At 40.0% G+C, this 19,232-nt stretch overlaps 1 protein-coding gene across 1 annotated transcript in view; it reads left to right on the forward strand.

The window, feature by feature from the left end:
- Positions 1-8,191, forward strand: part of LOC138716883 (sucrase-isomaltase, intestinal-like) — a 60,294-nt gene extending 52,103 nt beyond the window's left edge. The window contains exons 19-23 of the mRNA XM_069850056.1: positions 213-343; positions 1,136-1,224; positions 1,605-1,654; positions 5,032-5,190; positions 7,985-8,191. Coding sequence (XP_069706157.1) covers positions 213-343; positions 1,136-1,224; positions 1,605-1,654; positions 5,032-5,190; positions 7,985-8,074 — 519 coding nt within the window. The 3' untranslated portion in view covers positions 8,075-8,191. The remainder of the gene's footprint in view (positions 1-212; positions 344-1,135; positions 1,225-1,604; positions 1,655-5,031; positions 5,191-7,984) is intronic.
- Positions 8,192-19,232: the final 11,041 nt, after the last annotated feature.

The following is a 19,232-nucleotide window of genomic DNA, read 5'->3' on the forward strand; positions in this document are numbered from 1 at the left end:
GTATATGCAGAACTGTAGGGGCTGGATCCTCTTTCATGGTAAAAAAAAAGGAACTGGAATAATGCCCCTGAAACCCACTTCTCTGTTAGCATTTTCACTGATGTAATTGAAGTGAAAATTTACCCTTTGGTACCCCCTTTTGCAGTGGCATAACATCACGATGTATAGTGTCCATATTTTAGGTTTTTTAACTGCGTTATTTTTTGTGCTAGGGTCACAAGCTGCCAAGTGCCTGGAACAAGAACTATGCTACTGTGGCTGCCCCACTGAGCAAGATCCCTCTGTTCATCCGCGGAGGCTACATCCTACCGGAACAGACACCAGCCACAACCACTACTAAGAGGTAACGTCATCTATGTGTGTCACCAAACCACTGTGCAGGTCAGACCCACAGACAGCCAAAAAAGCAATCAAAAGAAAGTGCAGGAGAGAGGCTATCTGCAGCTCCCAGATGCCATTCCAGGTGATAAGCACTGTATTTTTATCCCACTATTTGAACCATTGAATTAGAAGTCACCTCAGAGATGACCCACGTCACAGCCTGCAAGACTGAAACCTACTCCTGGCTCTGTAGTTCTGCTTGGAAAAGCTTTTGCTGCTCTTACTTTCACACTGACCTGCTGCCACTCATTCAAAGTAAACATGTGCAAGAGGAAAATGTAAAACTCTTCTCCTTCTATGTATTTAACCAATGCCACGGGCAAGGTGGAAAAGCTCAAATCTCTTCTGAGAAAAATTGTTTCCCCGCACCAGTGAGTAATATACTGGCCTCACATCTAAACGATGCTTGTTAAGTTCATGTGAGCACTCAAGGAAAGGAACAGCATTGTGTAGCAACCAAACCAACAGTAAGGTAGCACTAGTGACCAGTTGCCTCCTGGAATGTCCAATTATCATACATTGAGGCCACTAAAGAAAGGGAATATCCACATGAGCACGTGGCAGGTGAGAATTTTACACTTTAGTGGGACAAGGCATTATTTCAAGAATGATTTCAGTGAGCACAGTTGTTCTTCTGTTGTGGCTTTTTTGTAACTTTAAAATTGGAGTTAATTGTGTTCAGAACTTTTTGCTAGAAGCCAAGGAACAGTGTTCCCCAGTTTGTAATGACACGTCTCAAATGGTTTGTCAACAGTCGTCTGAACCCATTTGGGCTCATTATTGCCCTGGATGAACAAGGAGAAGCTTCTGGATCTCTCTTTTGGGATGATGGTGATTCAATAGGTAAGCCTGTTTTCTCACTTTGAAGCAGTGTCCATGTACAGGGCTTTCCTCAGGCTGCCTTTTCAGCACTATAATGGCACTGACTCCTGCTAGAAATAGCTGGAGAACTGACCCTCAGCTGGATGTTACAGAGGTGAGAAGCAGGCTGCTCTTGGAGTTAGTGTTTTGATATGAGAAATGTGTGACACCAGGAACAGCTGATCTGCTAGACAGGACTATGACTCATGTCATGTTTCCTCTGATATCGCCCTAAGGAGACTAGAGAAAGAGATTAAATAACCCACACATCTGATGTTAGCCACTTGTTACAACTATGTGAACTTATTTTGGATTTTGCTCCCTGTTTTGATGCCATCCCTGCTTGTTCTGTGTTTTGACAGATACTATCGAGAAGGAGGAATACTTCTTGGCCAAGTATGCATACAGCAAAGTAAGTAGCAGCATGCAAGGCACAGACAAACACACAGGCAACTGTGTTTTAATGTAGCCATTGTAAGGTGCTGTTGTCTCCTCTTCTCAGGAAAGCTTTTTTCTCATAGCTCAGCCTTTAAAGCTGGTAAGCTACCTAATGAGCACATTTACAGACATCTATAAAACAAACCAACTATGATGCTGCAGTTTCGTTTGCTTCGTTGAGTATCATAGTGGCACATCATTAATGTTCCTGCTGTGATGTGAATCTGAAAATCCACTTTTTCAGCTCAGATTTAACTATTTTTTTTTTCCGAGTCGCCGCTTCTGGGGATGAGGGACCTTTTTGCTGTCTTCCTCCTGTGAACGCTGTCAGTCTGATGAGAAGGAGAAATTCCTCTCTTCAGGATTTCCCAGCAGCTTTTTAACTTCGCTCAGTTGAAGCTTTCATTTTGTGGCTCAGAGACTTACATAGTCTCACTTCTTTAGCTTGCATTTCCTTGCCTGACAGCATGGAGATTGCTCCCATGGTTGATCTCCTGCAGAGTGATTCGGCACGCTACCAGCAACTCACCGTGCTGATCAGATGCTCCATACAGCACAGAAATAGATTAGCCCAGGGTCAGTGCACCAATGCCTTTCACACAGCACTCACTGCTGCCCAGACATGTCCTGAGAAAGCTCAGTAGAAAAACCAAAATGTGTAGGCTTCAACTGAGAAAAATAAGATAAAGTAAATCTTCTAGAAGCTCATTAAGTGTATGATAGTAAGTTGTGGGAGTTATTGTAGAAAACCTTAATCTACTTCAGCAATCTGCACAGACCACATTTTGTCTACAATTCCAGTGCATGGTAAGAAATAAGATATTGTATGCAGACTGTGTATTCCTAAAAGCCACAAAGTAGTCTACAGAAAATATTCAAAAGAATAAAATTGTGTTAACCCCTATTGCAATATTGCTATTAGAGTGTGTGTCTTCTAGAAGAGAGAGTAAGCCAGAACAAACGGATGGGGTTTATGATGTTGTCTGGTATATTTGTGAGATATTTTCCTGGAACTAATCCTACATGTCTAGACTTTAGATTTAATTTTTAATTTATTTTTGTCTTGATTTACCAAGAAAAAAAATTTCTTTTTCAAAAAAAGGATATTTCAGTGGCCAAAGGAAGAAAAATCACTTCAGCTTTCTGTAGTCTGTGTATAGTAATTTATTGTAGGAAGACTACAGAAAAACAATATCCAGTTTTATATTAAATTTTGATCTGTGCAAATTAGATTGTTGATTCAATGGCACTTCCATTTCTCATTGCTTATATTTGACTTCTGTCTGTAAATCCATGACTGAAGTCCCTATCTGCATTCCAATAACCTCTACTGTTGAATTTTTATTATGTGTTTATAAAGAAAAAAATCCATCTCAAATAGCAATTTGTAGAGGTATGAGAAATGTATGAAGGTCTTGGTATTTGTTGCACATTTCTATGGCCATGAAAAATTGTAGTTGAATAATTTAATCACACCTAGTTTTAGAAGAATATGCAAGTTTTTTCCCTAAGAGATTTACTGATAAAGTCTAACACCGTAGCATTTACTCTGAACCCAGAACTGTGTTGTGCAGGTAACGGCTACAGGATTAGAACTTCTCATTTACGTTTTCATTTAAACAACCCAGAAGCACAAATTAGAATTCAAGATTAGTGCAGGCACTTAAGTTTCAGAGAAAGATTCAAGCTTCCTGCTCTCAGGTACTGTCTCACTGCAATCAGTATTTTAATTCACTTGACAATTCTGTTCCAACACGCGTGATGGCTAAATTTTACTAAAACTGGTCCAATTTTCAGAGAGGAAAAAAAAAAGGATGAAGTTCATAGGACTAGAGCAAGACAATAGAAAACAAAAATCATGACACTGCTCCTCAGAAGTGCAGGAGGAAGTCCTGGCTTCTGGCCTCGGATCCAAGACTTGTTTGTACTTTGCATTTATGGGGCTTTGAGTGGTATCCATAAGTTCTACCTCTCTTATGAGAACTCAGGACTTTCCTGGGCAATTGCTCTAACCAGTAGATGTCTAACCAGGGCAAAGTCCCTCATTCCTCTGGACCATAAACTCCCTGCCCTCCCAAGACCTTTATTTTTAGACCATTTTTGAGGGACAACGGAGTCTACTGCAGACTCCTGGCTCAGGGCCTCAGAGCTCAACTGCGACTTTATTAATACAATTATAATCACTAGGTTCAGCATCACACTGAGTTTCTGGGTTCATGTGGTCACCTTAGGCTGGCTTTCTTGCTTGGCCGCATCTGAGACAAAAATAAACCACTGTAGAGAGGTGGTGCCTATACTGAACTCCTTGGTATGCTAGAGCTTTGGTAATGAGGTGAAGATATCATATGCAAGTACCCTAACGCATTCTTCAGAGGCTTTTAGAAGCCTCTCCCTGTTTGTTCCATAATATCCAACATTCCTTATTTACACATTTTAAATCAGTGTGATGAGGATTAACATTTATTTTCAGTGTAGATGCTTGAAATAAGCAGTCTAAGTTACAAAATACTGTGATCTAGCTTCTGCTCCCCTCCTACCATGCACCATTGAAATAACATAAGCTGATTTACGCAAAAGGTTCCTTCATGGGTTTCTCATTGGCATTTTTTTAAAAAGTCATGATTACATAGCAACTCATCATTTCCTGAGCAGTAGAATTCATCTTTATTTCCTTAACAACTTTGATCACATAACAAATGTGATGATTCCTCTTCTTTGCTTGTATGGAACATAGCTGTTGCTGGTGATCAAAATGAATTTGCTTAATGTCCTCTTGATACACCCTAAATATGGGATATAGAGTAAATAAGAAGTACAACAAACACAGCTCTGTGGACATACAGTGTTTCTTCAGTGTCCTTAAAGCTGGGACATACATAGTAAAGATTTCTAGCGGAAGCTGTGGGACATAAAATAGAGGCAAAATATCTAGCAGTTGGCATTTGTGGAAGATACTTACAGTTCAAAGCAGTTAGATGTGGATGTTAATTAAATCTGCCTTAAGGTCACTAACTGAATCTCTGTGTCTGAACTTTGCCTTTGCATATGCCATTGCACCCTGTAAATGGTACAAGAACCAAATTTGCATTGATTACAAGTAGAAAAAACATGTTCAAGATTCCAAATGAATGTTGTAAATGCTATTTTTTTTATGTTGTTAGTTTATAGTGTCTTTCTTATGTGAAAATTAATGTGACTGCTGTATTTCCTTCATGGTCTCAGACTTCGATATCTACATTGGAAGATCTTCTATGCATTCATTGACAAAAATGAGACAACAGTAACAGTACACAGTAACTTACCTCTAAAGAGTTGTTGTGGTCCTAAAATTTTCTCTCTGGCTTTTTCCAGTCAAGCCTGAAGACAGAAATACTTAAAAATGGCTATCGAGGGGTTGACACACTGAAGTACAACAAAATTACGATTCTTGGCCTGAAAATGAGACCTCAAACTGTTGCTCTGAATGGAAGAGCCATCCGTGGAGATGCTTCCTCTTATGAGTCAAGTGGGGTAAGAGCTGTGCTGAGCAGTTATGAAAAACCTTAGGGAAAAGGGGATAGTCACTGAGTGACAGGAACAGTTTTTCTTTCACACTCTGTTATGTTTCCAAATATATGCAGACACCGATTATTGATACAAGAGTCTGAGGGGTCTGGGAAGTGTGTGGGGGGGGATGGGTAGGAGGAGTGAGCAGGAAAAAATAAACCAAAACCACAGCAAGAGCTTTTAGGAAACTTTAACCATTGGTATTACACAATTACACATATACTTGCTCTCTCTCATTTAGTCACTTATACAAGTTTTCAAATTAACGACATAATGTAAAAAGACACAGCTCCAAAAACTGGGAGAAATGTTAGGAGTTTACAGGCATTATTGTCTTTTTGATAAAATGAGAAGTCCTTTCAAAGTTATAGAGATCAGTTGCTGAAAAGAAGTAGTGGAGATATTTTCTTTCAACTACTTAGTGTCCAAACGCAATTACAGCGTAGCTGGCTCTAATGAGTGTCCTCCTGTTTTCAGAGCAGCAAAAGGTGAATCTCTGCTGTATATTTGTTCCCAAGAAACTACCACTGCAGTGAGACAACAGTTACAGTTTTAGCATCTTAAAGTGTCCAACCTCAGTGTCGTAGATAAAAATGCACAATTTGCTTGTGCAGTGCTCTTCCTCTGGCACCAACAAAGAGACACAGAAGATGGGACAGACTGAATAGCCCAACTTCATTTCCCATAGAAGAATAGACAAAAGGAGCAACATTGAATAACCTTCCCTTTCTCTGGTCACTTGTCCCACATCTGTCACCAGGCACAAAGCTGAAGTGGGTTGTGCACACTTTGTATGAGGTGTGGTACTCGCATCTCAGCACTGCATAGGGAACTCGCAGTGCTACACTTCAAGATGCCACTAACTCAACATTCAATCCAGGACAGCTGAGACAACAAGCAACGGATGTCATGTCTTACATCCTTCTACCCACTTGGCTTAATGGTTTAAGTTTACTTGTAACCAAAGTGTGATCCCCATTATATGCACCTGGTTAAAAAAAAATGTTTTATATTGAAGGAATCTGTAAGGGAAGAAAATTGCTGAGAATAAATTACTACCTTGGAGAATCATAAAAAATTTGCTTTCAGAGACGATGTCATAAATAAGTGTAATCAGCATTGCCTCAAGGGAAGAAATTGTTTAACAGCCGAACTGCCTCTAAGCAAACTGAAAGTAACATAAATGTGGCAGGGTAAAGAAAACACTCCATTGAGATGTGCCTGAAGGCACTAATCACAGAAACCCAGAAGATAACTCCATACTAACAGCATTGCATAAAAAGGTAATTAAGAAAGACTAAAGAGCTTGTCACAAAAGTATCATTTAAAATTTGATTTAAGCACAAAAGATGATCTCAGTCTCTTCATATAAGGGAGAAAAAGACCACAACACTGTTGTAGTAGGAAATATCCAAAACTGCACAAAATTTAGATTATTTAAATCAGGCAGTAACCTAAACCAGCTAAACGTATCCCTCTTACAATTCTAAGTGATTCAGTCAAACCTCTCTTACCAACCCTGTGCAGATGTTGTAATGTCATTACCTATAATCCTTTTGTGTGTGACTGTATTAAAAAAAGCACTAGCAGCTTGGGTTTAGATCTTGAAAACTTACAATCCATGTAATTAAAAAAAATAACAAAATCTAAAGGGCAAATTTGCCATTTTCTCACCGGCTTAATGAGATTACATACTGTATAACAGTTTAACAATCACAAAGACTGTACTGTTTGAAGGGATGTAGTAGGAAGTAACTTCTGCCATATTGCTTTTGCTTTAAAGAAAAAACGTAATGCCTAAAAGCAGTGCTTAAGTGCATAATTGAACCACGGTTATTTGTATATAAATAGAAGCAGTTTGCTTAGGAGGAAGCCACTTCCTTCTCTCTGATTCATACAGTGCTACCCTGATTTGACTGTTGTAATATCACAGAATCTTCCTATTATTAGAACTCTTTATCTTCCGCCCCTCCCCTCTGGAGCACTTCTGTTGACCAGACTTGTGTTGACAACAAAACCACCTGGAAGATTCTCCTCTTTCCTCCCACTTGCATCCCCTGCTGGAAAGTGCAGGGAGGTTCTCAATGCCCATAGTTCCCATTGTCTGTGCAGCAGTGTAGTCTGGCACAACCTTTCTGGCTTCCTGGAGCTTTTTCGTTATTGTTTGGATAAGGTATTTCTGTCTGTATTTGAGTACAAGACAAATCATTCAATAAGTGGACTTCCTACTTACCAGGTAGTGCTAGAGAAATGTTTCTGGTGAAAGATGATAAACATTATATACTTGGAAGAAGTGATCTAAGCATGGTCTGTTAGAATTATGTTAACACAAATTTGTGGGTGAGCAAAGAAGCAGCTAAGGGGTGTGAATGGATAGTATGCATTTAAGAGATTATTATTTCTGAAATCTGAAGATAAAACTGGTGAAGTACTGAAAATGGAAATTATGTGACTAATAAAATACATTGAATCTAACACTGAATAGACAGAGCAGGACAGGTATTGTATTTATAATTTCATATTTAATTCATGTTATTAATTAATTTTAAACTGTTCCTGAATGTCTAAAAGGCATGTTAGATTGAATATAGCAGTAGACAGCTGTATACTGCCACCAAGTCAGTCTTGCCTACAAGATGAGGTTAAGGGAATCACAAAGGTCTAAGCTCAAGTTTCCCTTCTTGTTCTCTGTTTTGAGCTGGTCTTTCACATGTTAATATTAAGTTGTTCATTATTCTTGTGTCTGTTTTTTTCACAGAAACTCACTATATGGATTTCTGTCCCCCTTACTCAGGAACTCAGCATTTCTCTTCGCTGGAATGATCAGAAAAGCACTGACGTAATTTAGTATCTTTGGCCCTCAAATATTGATCTGACTTTGCTTTTAATGTAAAACAAATCATTTAGCCATTAAAACTTTACTTATGCACCTGATTACTGTTCTTTTCCTATGTAGCATTTGTAACTCAGTATTCTTCAAATAAAATTTTCCACAGTAGTAAATGAGTATTGCCGTAGAATGATGTGTGTTCAAAACAGCATGAAAGAAGTCATCCTGAAAGTTCTCTCTCACCTCAGCTGGAGGTAGTATTTGGAATTGTTCTGGACATCACTGGGGTGGGTTTTTTTCAAACCTATTGTGACAAAAAAACCAACCCAGGAACAGTCAGATAGTCAACTCACATAGCCCTGTTCTGGGGAAGGCAGCTGAAGGTGGTGAGGAAGGTCTGAGGAAGAGCAGAATATTAGCGGTGGGGTGAAAGTTGAGCTAAAGTGTCCTCCCTGTATAAGGTTATAGCACAGAATTAGACTCCTCAATTAAATAAATACTAAAGGATGCCCCTCTGAGTCTGTAGACTGGGCAAACTAAGGACCTTGTGCAAAGGAAGGATGTCAGTATGGTTTGTAAGACTTGTGTGTATTTGGGAGAGAGAAAAGCAGGAGAACCTCTATCAGAGCAGACGCTAGAGGCAGGCAGCCAGAAAGAGTAGTACTCGTTGCATAAATTGGAGGAACACCAGAGACCCAGAAGACGCATCTGCACTGTGTGCCACTGCTCTGCACCAGAGACCTCAAAGCAGGGCCAAACCAGTGTAGACTCCAGCTGGCACAGGAGGCGCCAGCCCAGATGTCGCTGGCCATGCAAATGTTGTCTCAGGGCTCAGCTGCCCTGCCAGTCATCCTCTCATGCTGCCTGTATGCGCTTCATGCTGTTCACTCCATGCAAGTTGCAGACATAATGAGAGAAAGCTGCTGGATGGCCTGAAAACATAGGATGGATGGGGACAAGTGAAGTAGACCAGTTCTGTGCAGAACCCAACCTCTCACTTGTGAGCTTTGCAAAGATGGCATCAAAAGGCGTCTGCTCTCAGTTTTCTCAGTTGCTCATCACCATGGCAAAAGAGTAAAGAAAGAGATAAATCTGAGCACAAGGTCAGAGAAAGTAAGTCTGTAAACACCCTGGCTGGCAGTGGGAGGATATGATGTTTTGGTTTGTTTGAGGGGAGGGATGGGTTTTCCTGGTGTGGAGGGTTTGCTTCTAATCTTTCAGAAAGTGTGGGCAAAAGCAGGAATAGGAGATGAGAAAGGAAGGGGGTAAATTTGCTGACAAATTGTGAAAGATGAGACTGATGTGGAAGTTGGAGTACAGGTGTGGCTGGGGAGCAGATAACACCTCTGTAATGAGCCCTTGCTTGGATAACCATGTAGAACCAGCCAGTGCTCACTGGTTTTGTGGGAAACCAGTGTCTAACCTAGTGGTTTCATATATCTTAATAAAATAAGAGCAGAAAAATACACACCCACTGGCATCAATATGCTGTTCAGGTTTGTATTACAACTTGGACTTTATTCCTTTTCTGTTATCTTCCTCTGTGTATTTTCAGTGAACACAACAGGAAATCACTAGTTGGTAATACATCTGCCTTGGGCTCTGCTTTCACATGTTCATTTTGTAAAAGTAAGCCAGAGAGCCCTTGGCTGGCATTTGTATTAAGGACATCAAAGAAAAATGGAGTTTGTGTGCCTATATATGTGTATATCTGGCTATTTATCCTTTCTGAGCATCGAGCTGCAGGTGTAATTTTAGATCTTTCACACTTTTTTGAAGTTCGGCTTACACTGCTTATTTTTTTCCCACCCCAACAATTTCTTTTTTTGGTTGTTTTTTATAAGAAAGGATACATTGACAAAAAAATACAGAACGTGTTACAAGTGATACAAGTTCAATCCAAGAACCTACAGCCAAATATTTTATTGTATTTTAAGATTAGATTAGATTAGATTACATATGAATTTCCCTAAGTGTTGGCATGGATTAAATCTATTACCGATACAGATCTTCAGTGGAGACAGAATTTATCAGGCTGAGATTTAAAGGTGTCTGCAGTCACCTAATTTCTCCAGCTTGCCTTTGTTAGCCATAAAACCCACCAGCTGAGTCCTTTCAAACCTGAAGGAGTTGAAATGTAAAGGGAAAAAATCTTATTTGTATTTCAAAGCCCAATTAATTCTAGGCTCCTGCCTTACAAAGCCATAAAGGGAACACAGAAAATCACCAGTACACTGACCACAAGAATGCACGGTTAAGCTTCACTTCTGCAGAGAAAGAAAAAGTAAATATTCTCCATGTACACCGACCGAAACCAGGTGATTTTAGGTTTAATTTCAAGGGATTCTGCTGCCCATTCTTGAGGAAAGTTCATGCTGATTTTGCATAACATGGAAAGATGATAGCAGCCCGAACAAGTTACACTAAGAGAAGGAACACAAACTAAATGAAGGGGACAAGGATAGAGGGCTCTGCTATGCTCAACAAGCTGGACATGAAAATCATATATGGCCAAATGTAGTAGCTTACATCTTGGAACTAAGAATGGACACAAGAAGATGGGGCACCACTAAAGCAAAGAGACACTGGAGGAGATTTGGGGTCCTGTTTGATGACCCCCTGAGCATGAGTTCCCAATGCAAGTTTTAATGAACAAAAAGGTATAACGGTCTCAGATATACAGAAAAATAAAGGCAGAGAGGTTTTTTATACTGGTACCACCTTACTAGAATACTGTGTCTCATTCCATTGTCAAAAAATTGTGGAATATACTGAATAAAATAAGTCTGATACAGAGAAAAGCCAGAAAAATATCCGAAGGACTAGAAAAGCGCATCTTCCAACAAGATCACCAAGGATCTCAACCTGCCTTTAAAGGCCAAGCGAATGCTCACTCCCATGGAAGCCTCAGTGTAACTACAGGAACAGAAATCTGCTTGCAGAAGGTAAGGTTCCATGTCTATTAGTGAAATTAGATGAATTCAAAAGCTGATAATTTAGCTCTTGGAACAGTTTGTCAAGAGCTCTAGTGAATTCTCCTATAGCAGAAATTTTACAATGAGAACTGAACTCTTCTGAAAGTAATGCTTTTATTCAATAATTCAGGAATATATATATATTCTATATACTATAGCCCTAGCCTGTGTCATACCAACCGATCACAGCAGGCCCTGTGGGTTTTGCAATTATGAATGAGAGGGGTATTTTCCACATTTTTTGCAAAACATATTTAGATTTCAGTGACAAGTCAATGCTTTCGGAGATCTCCACATAGTTACAAAGATCATAAAATGGTAGTGATAGAATCAGATTTTTGGTAAGTTCTGATATGTAAAGTATTTCGAATGTTTAACTTCTTACAAAATTTCTGGTAATTGCTTTTTCTTGCCACCAGGTGTAATCTGTATCTCTTTGAAAGTTAAAAAGATTCAGTTCCATTCTCATCCAGGGACTATTTGTCAGGTTGCCAACATGTCCAGAACAAAAAATTAAAATAAAACTGGGTCTACGATGAGCACAAGCAGAGAATAAGACAGCCCTACAGCACAGCTGCTGCCCAGCTGCCTGCGACAGGCTTGCAAACAACGCTGGGCTGCTGCTGTTCCACAGAAAGGTAAGTGTTGTAATTTTGGGTAGATGCCACAGTTCTATATAGCAAGGACGGTGGTCTTCAAATAGCCCTGTGCTCTGTCCTAGCTGCTGCACTTGGGGTTGGTGAAAGCCATGACGGAAGGAAGTGCCTTTCCCTGCACGCAACAGAACATGGTCAGCTGGAGAAGCCCCAAGAGTGCGGAGGCAGGGAGAAGGGCACAGCTAACAGGAGCTATTCTTAGCAGGGCCAGGCCAGAGACAAATGGGGAGGCTTTTCCTACTGACCCAAGAGGGACGGTGTAGACACTGTTGCAACTAGATGGTCTCTAAAGTTTGTTGCAGAGTTTCACTACAGAGGAAGATCCAGGTGGAAATTATCCTGAAGTAATGACAGTTGCAAATGAATCTTCTCTGTTCATTGAACTTTGCTTAGGAGATCATTGCAGTTATAGCTTATACTCAAATATAATGGAACTTCAGGGATTTATCAAAGCCATTTTGGGGTGCTGTCTAAAAGAAAATGGTGGTAGATTCATCTAAAATCTCTGGCTGATCCCTCATTTGGGCCCAGAGCAATCCAGTTTCCTACCAAGGATGTTCTCCGCTGTATCCACTCCTTGGTTCACCTGTGCTTCCTGAGCACTCGCTAGCAGCTCTGTCTCCACTTCTGGTATGTGACTAGAGTCACTTGGATACAATACCAACTTCTCATGATCTTGCTGCTAACTCAGAAGGACTACACTGCTTCCTCCCACATTATTCCTCCCTGTCCCCAACATAAGCATACGTATGTGTGTGCACGGGAGGCAGGTAATGGGGATGTGCAGAAATTATATGTGCCACTGACTTCAGACAGACTGCTGCAGACCCAGGAATTATTTGATGCATGGCAGAGCTCCCTCCTAGATGGAAAGTGCTGTAAAATACAACCCACTGGTCATCTGTGTTATCCTATGTGGCGATAAAGCAAGGGCTGCAAAGCACTGCAGAGCTGGGTGTTCTAGGGTACTGCTGACATTCACACCTTGAAGGCTACTCAGTATTTTACCCCTTCTACTGTCCTACTTTTACTCCTTAAAGTCCCTCTAGTTAGAGCTCGTGGTTGATCTTTTCATTGTCAGGGGTGTTTAAACAAAACTGTGTCTGCTCAGTGAGACATTTATTTAACAAGACACCTGTGATCTCAGAAAAATCAATACCAACACTGTCCCAAAATGTAGACTTTCTATTGCTAGGTGTTTTCTCCAGATCTTATCTTCATCCATAGGTGATGATTGACGATGAAATTCTGCCATGGTTTTCTGCTCTATGTCTGTCTGAGGCTTTTCCTTTACATGTTGCTCTGATGCCATCTCCAAGCAATAAAAACATGATTTGGGGGTCTTCTCCCTCTGTATCAGGAGTCTACATCACAGATTTGCAATGCTTCTTTGGTAGACCATGATATCATGATAGTTTTCCAGTCTTCCATAAAGGGTCTTTCCACTTGTAGTTTAAAAAACAATTTTTAAACAAAGATAAAACATAGAAACTTCAATAGAAATTCAGAGGAAGCAAAAAGGAAAGCAACACTGTTCTCTGTTCTTTGAAAGGGTGCTGATCTGGTTTTTTTCACCACCTGATTATGCTTTCTGGAGAGCAAATCTGACAGAACTGAGATAAAAAGCATGGCAATTACTGGAGAGATATATATATGCATATGTAAATATATATAAAACTTTACACAATAATTTTGAAGATACAAGCAATGTTCCTCTCTTTTCCCTTCCATAGGCAAAGTCTGAAAGGAAATCTGTTATGAGCCATCGCCAAGCTGGTAAAGAGAAAAGAGCACTTCCTTAATACCGATGTGTTTTTAGATTGAGCAGCTGGAGGTACTGTACTTTACAGCAGAAAAGAAACAATTTTTTTAGTAATATATAGAAGAAAATAATACAGTGCACAAACTATGCAGCATTTCATTATTTCTTAATCTGTGTCATGTGATCATAGTGGTTTACAGGCTAGAAAAAGAGAAGGCGTTTGAGAAATTCCAACTTACAATGTCTAGAATTCACATATAGCTGAAAAGCAATGGAAGTAAAAACAGTGTTTACTAGGAGATGGCAAGAGTCTCTCTGCCTATCTGATATGTGCTTCCTGTTTTTTCAGCATCTAAGGCGAGTTTCAAACCATGAAGCAACAATATGAAAGTCACTTATGTCTTCAAGAGCTCTTTTGTATGTGGATGAAACTTCTTTCGTGTATATTTACCACACAACTGTATTTTTTTGTGTATTGTAAGTATTTTTTTCTTTCTCAGTGAATCACCTGCAGCTACATATTTGAGCCTTGTTTTGAAAAAGTAGCTAATTATATATTCATAAAATACACCAGCACATTAAATGCTCATGTCAAGCTGGCAATGAAAATAGAATAACAGGGCATTTTATTTAGGATTTAAAAGCAGATTATGAAACTGCTGTTATATAAAATATTTGCATGCATTCTTAATTTCAGATTGTCTGAGTGCTAAACTTAATATTTTGAGTGACGCATAGAAGTCCTATGGACTTTTTTTGCAAGCAATATATACGACAAAGGTGCCCCTATATTAGTATTTTAGTTCAGATGAGGAACAAGTATTTGAAGTGTATCTCCTGTTTCCATTTGCTGAACTTGGACCTAGGAACGTGCGAAGTCAATTTCTTCCACATCAGCTCAGCCAGAACAATTTCTCTAGGACAGCGCGCAATGCACTCCAACCATCAAGGAGCAATCCAGCCATACGGAAGTAAATCTGCTGTAAAGTGTACAGGATAGGTGTTGGCTCTTCAGCACGCAGCCTTTCACTCTGTAGCCTGCTGCTCTTGTGCTACGTTGCTTTCTGAGGCAGGCATTGGCTTCAAGGCCAAATTTAGTCCAGGAGCTGGACTGCATAAATAGCTTGAGAAAATTTCGAAGTTTCACGTAAAGATTAATAGACCTGGTAAGAGGACAAAAAGAAGTAGGAAAAAATATTTACAGAGCACTTTAGGCTTTTGGGTTTTGTTTGCACTCATTCTTACGCATCAGAGAGGAGGGGTAAGATGCACATGCCTTTCCCCCTCTGAAACCTCACCTGTAACAGAAACTTGAAAACTTTTCAGCCTAATTGCTGTAGAGACGATGTGAACCCAGCACTCCCAACAGAATGTTAAAAATATTCCTAGTCTGTTTAGTGCTCCTCTTTCTGCTTTATTAATTTAGCGTGCCACGGCAAATTTTTCTGGGACAGTGAATCATCTTTCATGATTCCTAATGTTACATTTATAATACTGTTATGATAATCTGTTTCGAGCCACAGAGGTCAAATCATCAACTACTGAAATATTGCTTTATGAAGGGCACCCTTTTAAATATGGCATCAATTTTTGTTTTAATGATACTCAGGTTTGGCAAATATGCTCCACTGTAGGCATTACAGGTACTGGCATCATAGTAGGTTTATTAACCTACTTTAGATATTCTCTAATAGCCTTTTGGTTTGCTGTGTTCAGTTTTTAAGTAGAGCCATTTGTCTCCTACTTTTGTTCACTTTACTGTTCTTCCATTTACTGCTCCAGATCACACCCTTTAATTGTAAATCTTGTGAGGCAGGACAACTGTTGATTATTTGACTCTGTGTTCTTAATAGAGCCATTATTAAGTATAATAAGCATATCTCCTGCTGAACCTTAAAAAGCAATAATTATCTTCTTATAAGTAGATCTTGAAATCCATTCCTTCAAGTACAAATGCTTTCTTCATGCTTTCTTATTTTTCCACCCTTAGAAAATAGATGCTAATTTAGAGATGGTATGAAATGAATCTTCCCTATAGTTGCTATTATCACTGACATAATTACAATGAGTTTTATGTGTTAGTTCCTACACAACCAATGCTTGCGTGCATTTAACAAGCCAAGCCTTTTACAGTTCATTTTCTTAATTCTATTTGGTTTTTACTATTTAGGACTAGAAATTACCATGGACTTAGTGGTATGTGCTATACTTTCTTTGTTCTTACTGAACACAGGAAATAAAAGAAATATGGAGATTCCGGCTGCTTAAATGTGGGTACCTGCAGACAGACTTGGAGATGAGTGGGGTGCCTCTCGCAGTCAGTGCAAACAACTGCACCTCCACAGTGCCTCACCCCTCTCTGAAGCAGGCTCCTACTTCTGGCTGGGTGAATCCCACTCTGAATACCATTGCTAGCCTTTGCTGGATCTCACTGATCACAACAGGAGCCTAGATACGTAGCCCTGCATGTGCGCCTTCTCTGTAGGCACCTAATACTAGGTGAGAAGATTTCTGTCAAAGCAGCTCCAGCTGCTTCAAAATGGCATCTATTCAGATCATCAGACACCGAATTGGAACTGGATTGCCAATCTCACTGGGATTTTTTTTTTTCCCTAGATGAATCTCGAACAAGGTGTAGGATAGAGGGCTCCTATCGAGATGGTCCTTCACTTCCCAGGAACTGATCTCTTTGTGTTCCCAGGAGCCAGCTGCAAACATCAGGTAAGTGGCCTGCAGTCTTCCATATACTGCCTGTCCTTCGCCATAAAATGCATGGTGCTGCAGAAAGATATTGTTAATTAAAACCCTGAAAAACCAATCACGTGGCTAAAGTAGTTTACAGTACCCATGTTGTAAAGGTTTTGTCAACAGGCAGACAGGGAGAGAATGACTGTAAGAAGCAAAAAGAGTGAAGGCAGATTTATGCAGCTGGAAAAGGGGCTGAGGTCTTCTTGTCAGCACTGTTCAGAACAGCACGGCTGGTTGCATAGCAATACTTTTATAGCTTTTCCTCTCGTTGTCATTTGGCCTGTGGTTCTGCTTCCAGCCTCGCCTGGTTTGGGGAACCTAGGACGTAGTCCATCACACTATTTTTAGAGCAATGTCTGTTTTCTGAAGTTCCTTTGAAAAGGAGTTTTTAAATACAATTGATCTAAAGAAGTGAAGAGCAAGATTAGTAGTTTAAGCATTAAATTTGGGAGATATTTACATCTTGTATATGTGACAGCAGTGACCATCTAACTTGTTCGGCTCAGCTAAGTGATCTGTAAGACCACTGCAGAGTACTGAGTAAATGCTAGCTCCAACATTTTGTAGGATAACAGGTTCCTTAATCTTGCTCTGACAACCAGCCAAAACCAGGCAAGTCTACTTGCCTTACTGATGTTGCCTAACATGTTAGCTCTTTCCTTTTTGCTTCAGTACTGCAGCAAATGATACAGATAGGACAATTCAGGTGTTTTAACTACATCATTGAAGCTGTAGCAAACCCAAAGAACTAGGACTGCTCCTTGCAGTACACCTCACATGAAAAAAAAAACACCCAAATCTGCAGCATTATTTCTCAAGTGTATTTTTGCTGTTTATTGTGTTAAATACAAGTACAGGCACACATTATCTGCTGGGGTCTATTTCTGCTTGGGTAAGCCTCAGCTGTGGGTAGACCAGTGGACCTTCCTCAGGAGCAGCAGGTTGTTGCACAGAACTTACCCACTATGTGCGCACATGGGACAGTGGGAAGTGCTGACTACAACAGACAGCATGCCAGGCCTCAACAGATTTAAATTTCACAGGTATTTTGTAATATTGACAGCATTTCCATTACAATCAGTGGAGATATAAGGATAGGAAAAGCCTGGCCAATCCTCTGACTTTATGGGAAATAATTGCTGAAGCAGGAAGAGAGGGTAAAGAAACCCCAAGGAGAGAGCGACAGTAGTGATCTTTAAGAGACAGTATTTGGGGACTCTCCTTTCTGTGGCAATTACTTTACTGCATTCCTGTGCATCACTGAAGCTTCCTGAAGAGCCTGGTGATTCTGTGATTCAGGCACTGCTATGTGAAATAATCCAGCAAACCCCCGAAGCAGCCTGTAGCTGAGAGAGCCGAGCATCCACTTTGCCTGCTAGTGACAGTGCAAAGCAGCTTGCAAACAGCGAACAGCTGATGGGAACAACTGGCAGAGAGCACAGCTGGCAGAAGCAGCTACGAGCCAGTCTAGGGGCCTGGGGGTGGCAAGCAGCCAAGTGGAGTTGCTAAGTTCAGCTTAGAGCACAGTGTCCTTTCTAGCTTCTCTGTACTGAAACAAAGCTGTGACACTTCAAGCTGATACAGCACCAGCCAAGTTCTGTCTTCTAGCACAACAGCTCAACCCCCCCCCCCATATCAGGTGGATTATATGATGAAAAGCGGGGATGATTAAAGGAGGAGAGTGGTGGCTGATATTTTCTTTCCTCTCTGGGGCACAGCAGATCAGGACAGCAGCCAGTATGTTCTGAGAGAGGGTAGTTTTGTTTGCTGTAAATTGCTTCTCACCCAATCCCTTCAAAGTTCCTATTTTTAAAACTTGTGTGTGAAAAATATTGTTTGTCAATGAGGAAAAATTTTCCTGTCTTAGAATCATAGAATAATTTGGGTTGGAAGGGACCTTAAAGATCATCTAGTTCCAATCCCCCTGTGATGGGCAGGGACACATCCCACTAGATCAGGCTGCCCAAGGCCCCATCCAACTTGTCCTTGAGTCTGGTCTTAAATGCCATTAATTTAAATGCATTAATTTACTTCCCTTGAGTTTCAGGCTGACATTCATACATTCATCCTAAGGACCCTTGGAAATAGCATCCACTGCTTGTGGCCAGTCCCTGCTTGAGGGAAGGGCTACAAAATGCTTTCTCCTAATCGACAGCACTATAAACTCTTTACAGCTGTTATTCACCTTGTCTCCAATTCCATACTGGACATGCCACTCCCTAAAACAGAACTCCATGTATTATGTGTACAATCTGTATATTTGCGTCTTAGGAGGCACATGTTTGCATTTAAGTACATTGCACCATTATTCCAGCGAACACAATTTACCATGAAATTACAATCACTTGATAGAACTACTTTGTTCCTTATTGGTGGTCTCCATTCTGTTTTATTTTTGAAGTTTTCCAGTAAATGATAAATACATTGAATAGAACTGATCCCGAGAGACACCATTATAAATGCTCTCTAGAATTACTTTCTGAGTCATAATCTTTTTAGCATATGCTGCATTCATTTTGTATAGTGCTAATTTTTAATCAACACATCATTTGGTGAGAAATTATACCGAATCCTTTCGTAAAATCTAGATGTATTACATTGCATTGTCTCCATTCACTGACTTTATCAATAGAAGTAATTATCTGGCATTATTTATTTTCTGTGTGCTCTCTGTTGCCCATCCTCTGCAGTTATCTTTAAAATCCACATGTTGAACCTTAGCCTAATTTAATCTCTTTGAGGCAGGAACAATTCCAGTCTTAAGACAGTGCAGAGCACAAAGGGAATTCAGAGAACTACTAATAATAGCTGTATGCCGACTATTCTTCAGGTCTCTGCTGTGATCTAGTTGTTTCACATTTATTACATTGCTTTAGCTAGGACAGAAATTTAAGTACCAAGTCCAGAAGAGGACTTCAGTACCTAAAAGTTATATCTCAAAATATCTGTATTATGGGATTCTGCCCTCACGATGAATTGTAAAGCCTATGTTAGAAGTCCTCACTTCTAACATAGCATATGTAGAGAGCATATAT

Source organism: Phaenicophaeus curvirostris, chromosome 1 (genome assembly GCF_032191515.1).
Source record: "Phaenicophaeus curvirostris isolate KB17595 chromosome 1, BPBGC_Pcur_1.0, whole genome shotgun sequence".
NCBI classification, from domain to species: Eukaryota; Metazoa; Chordata; class Aves; order Cuculiformes; family Cuculidae; genus Phaenicophaeus; species Phaenicophaeus curvirostris.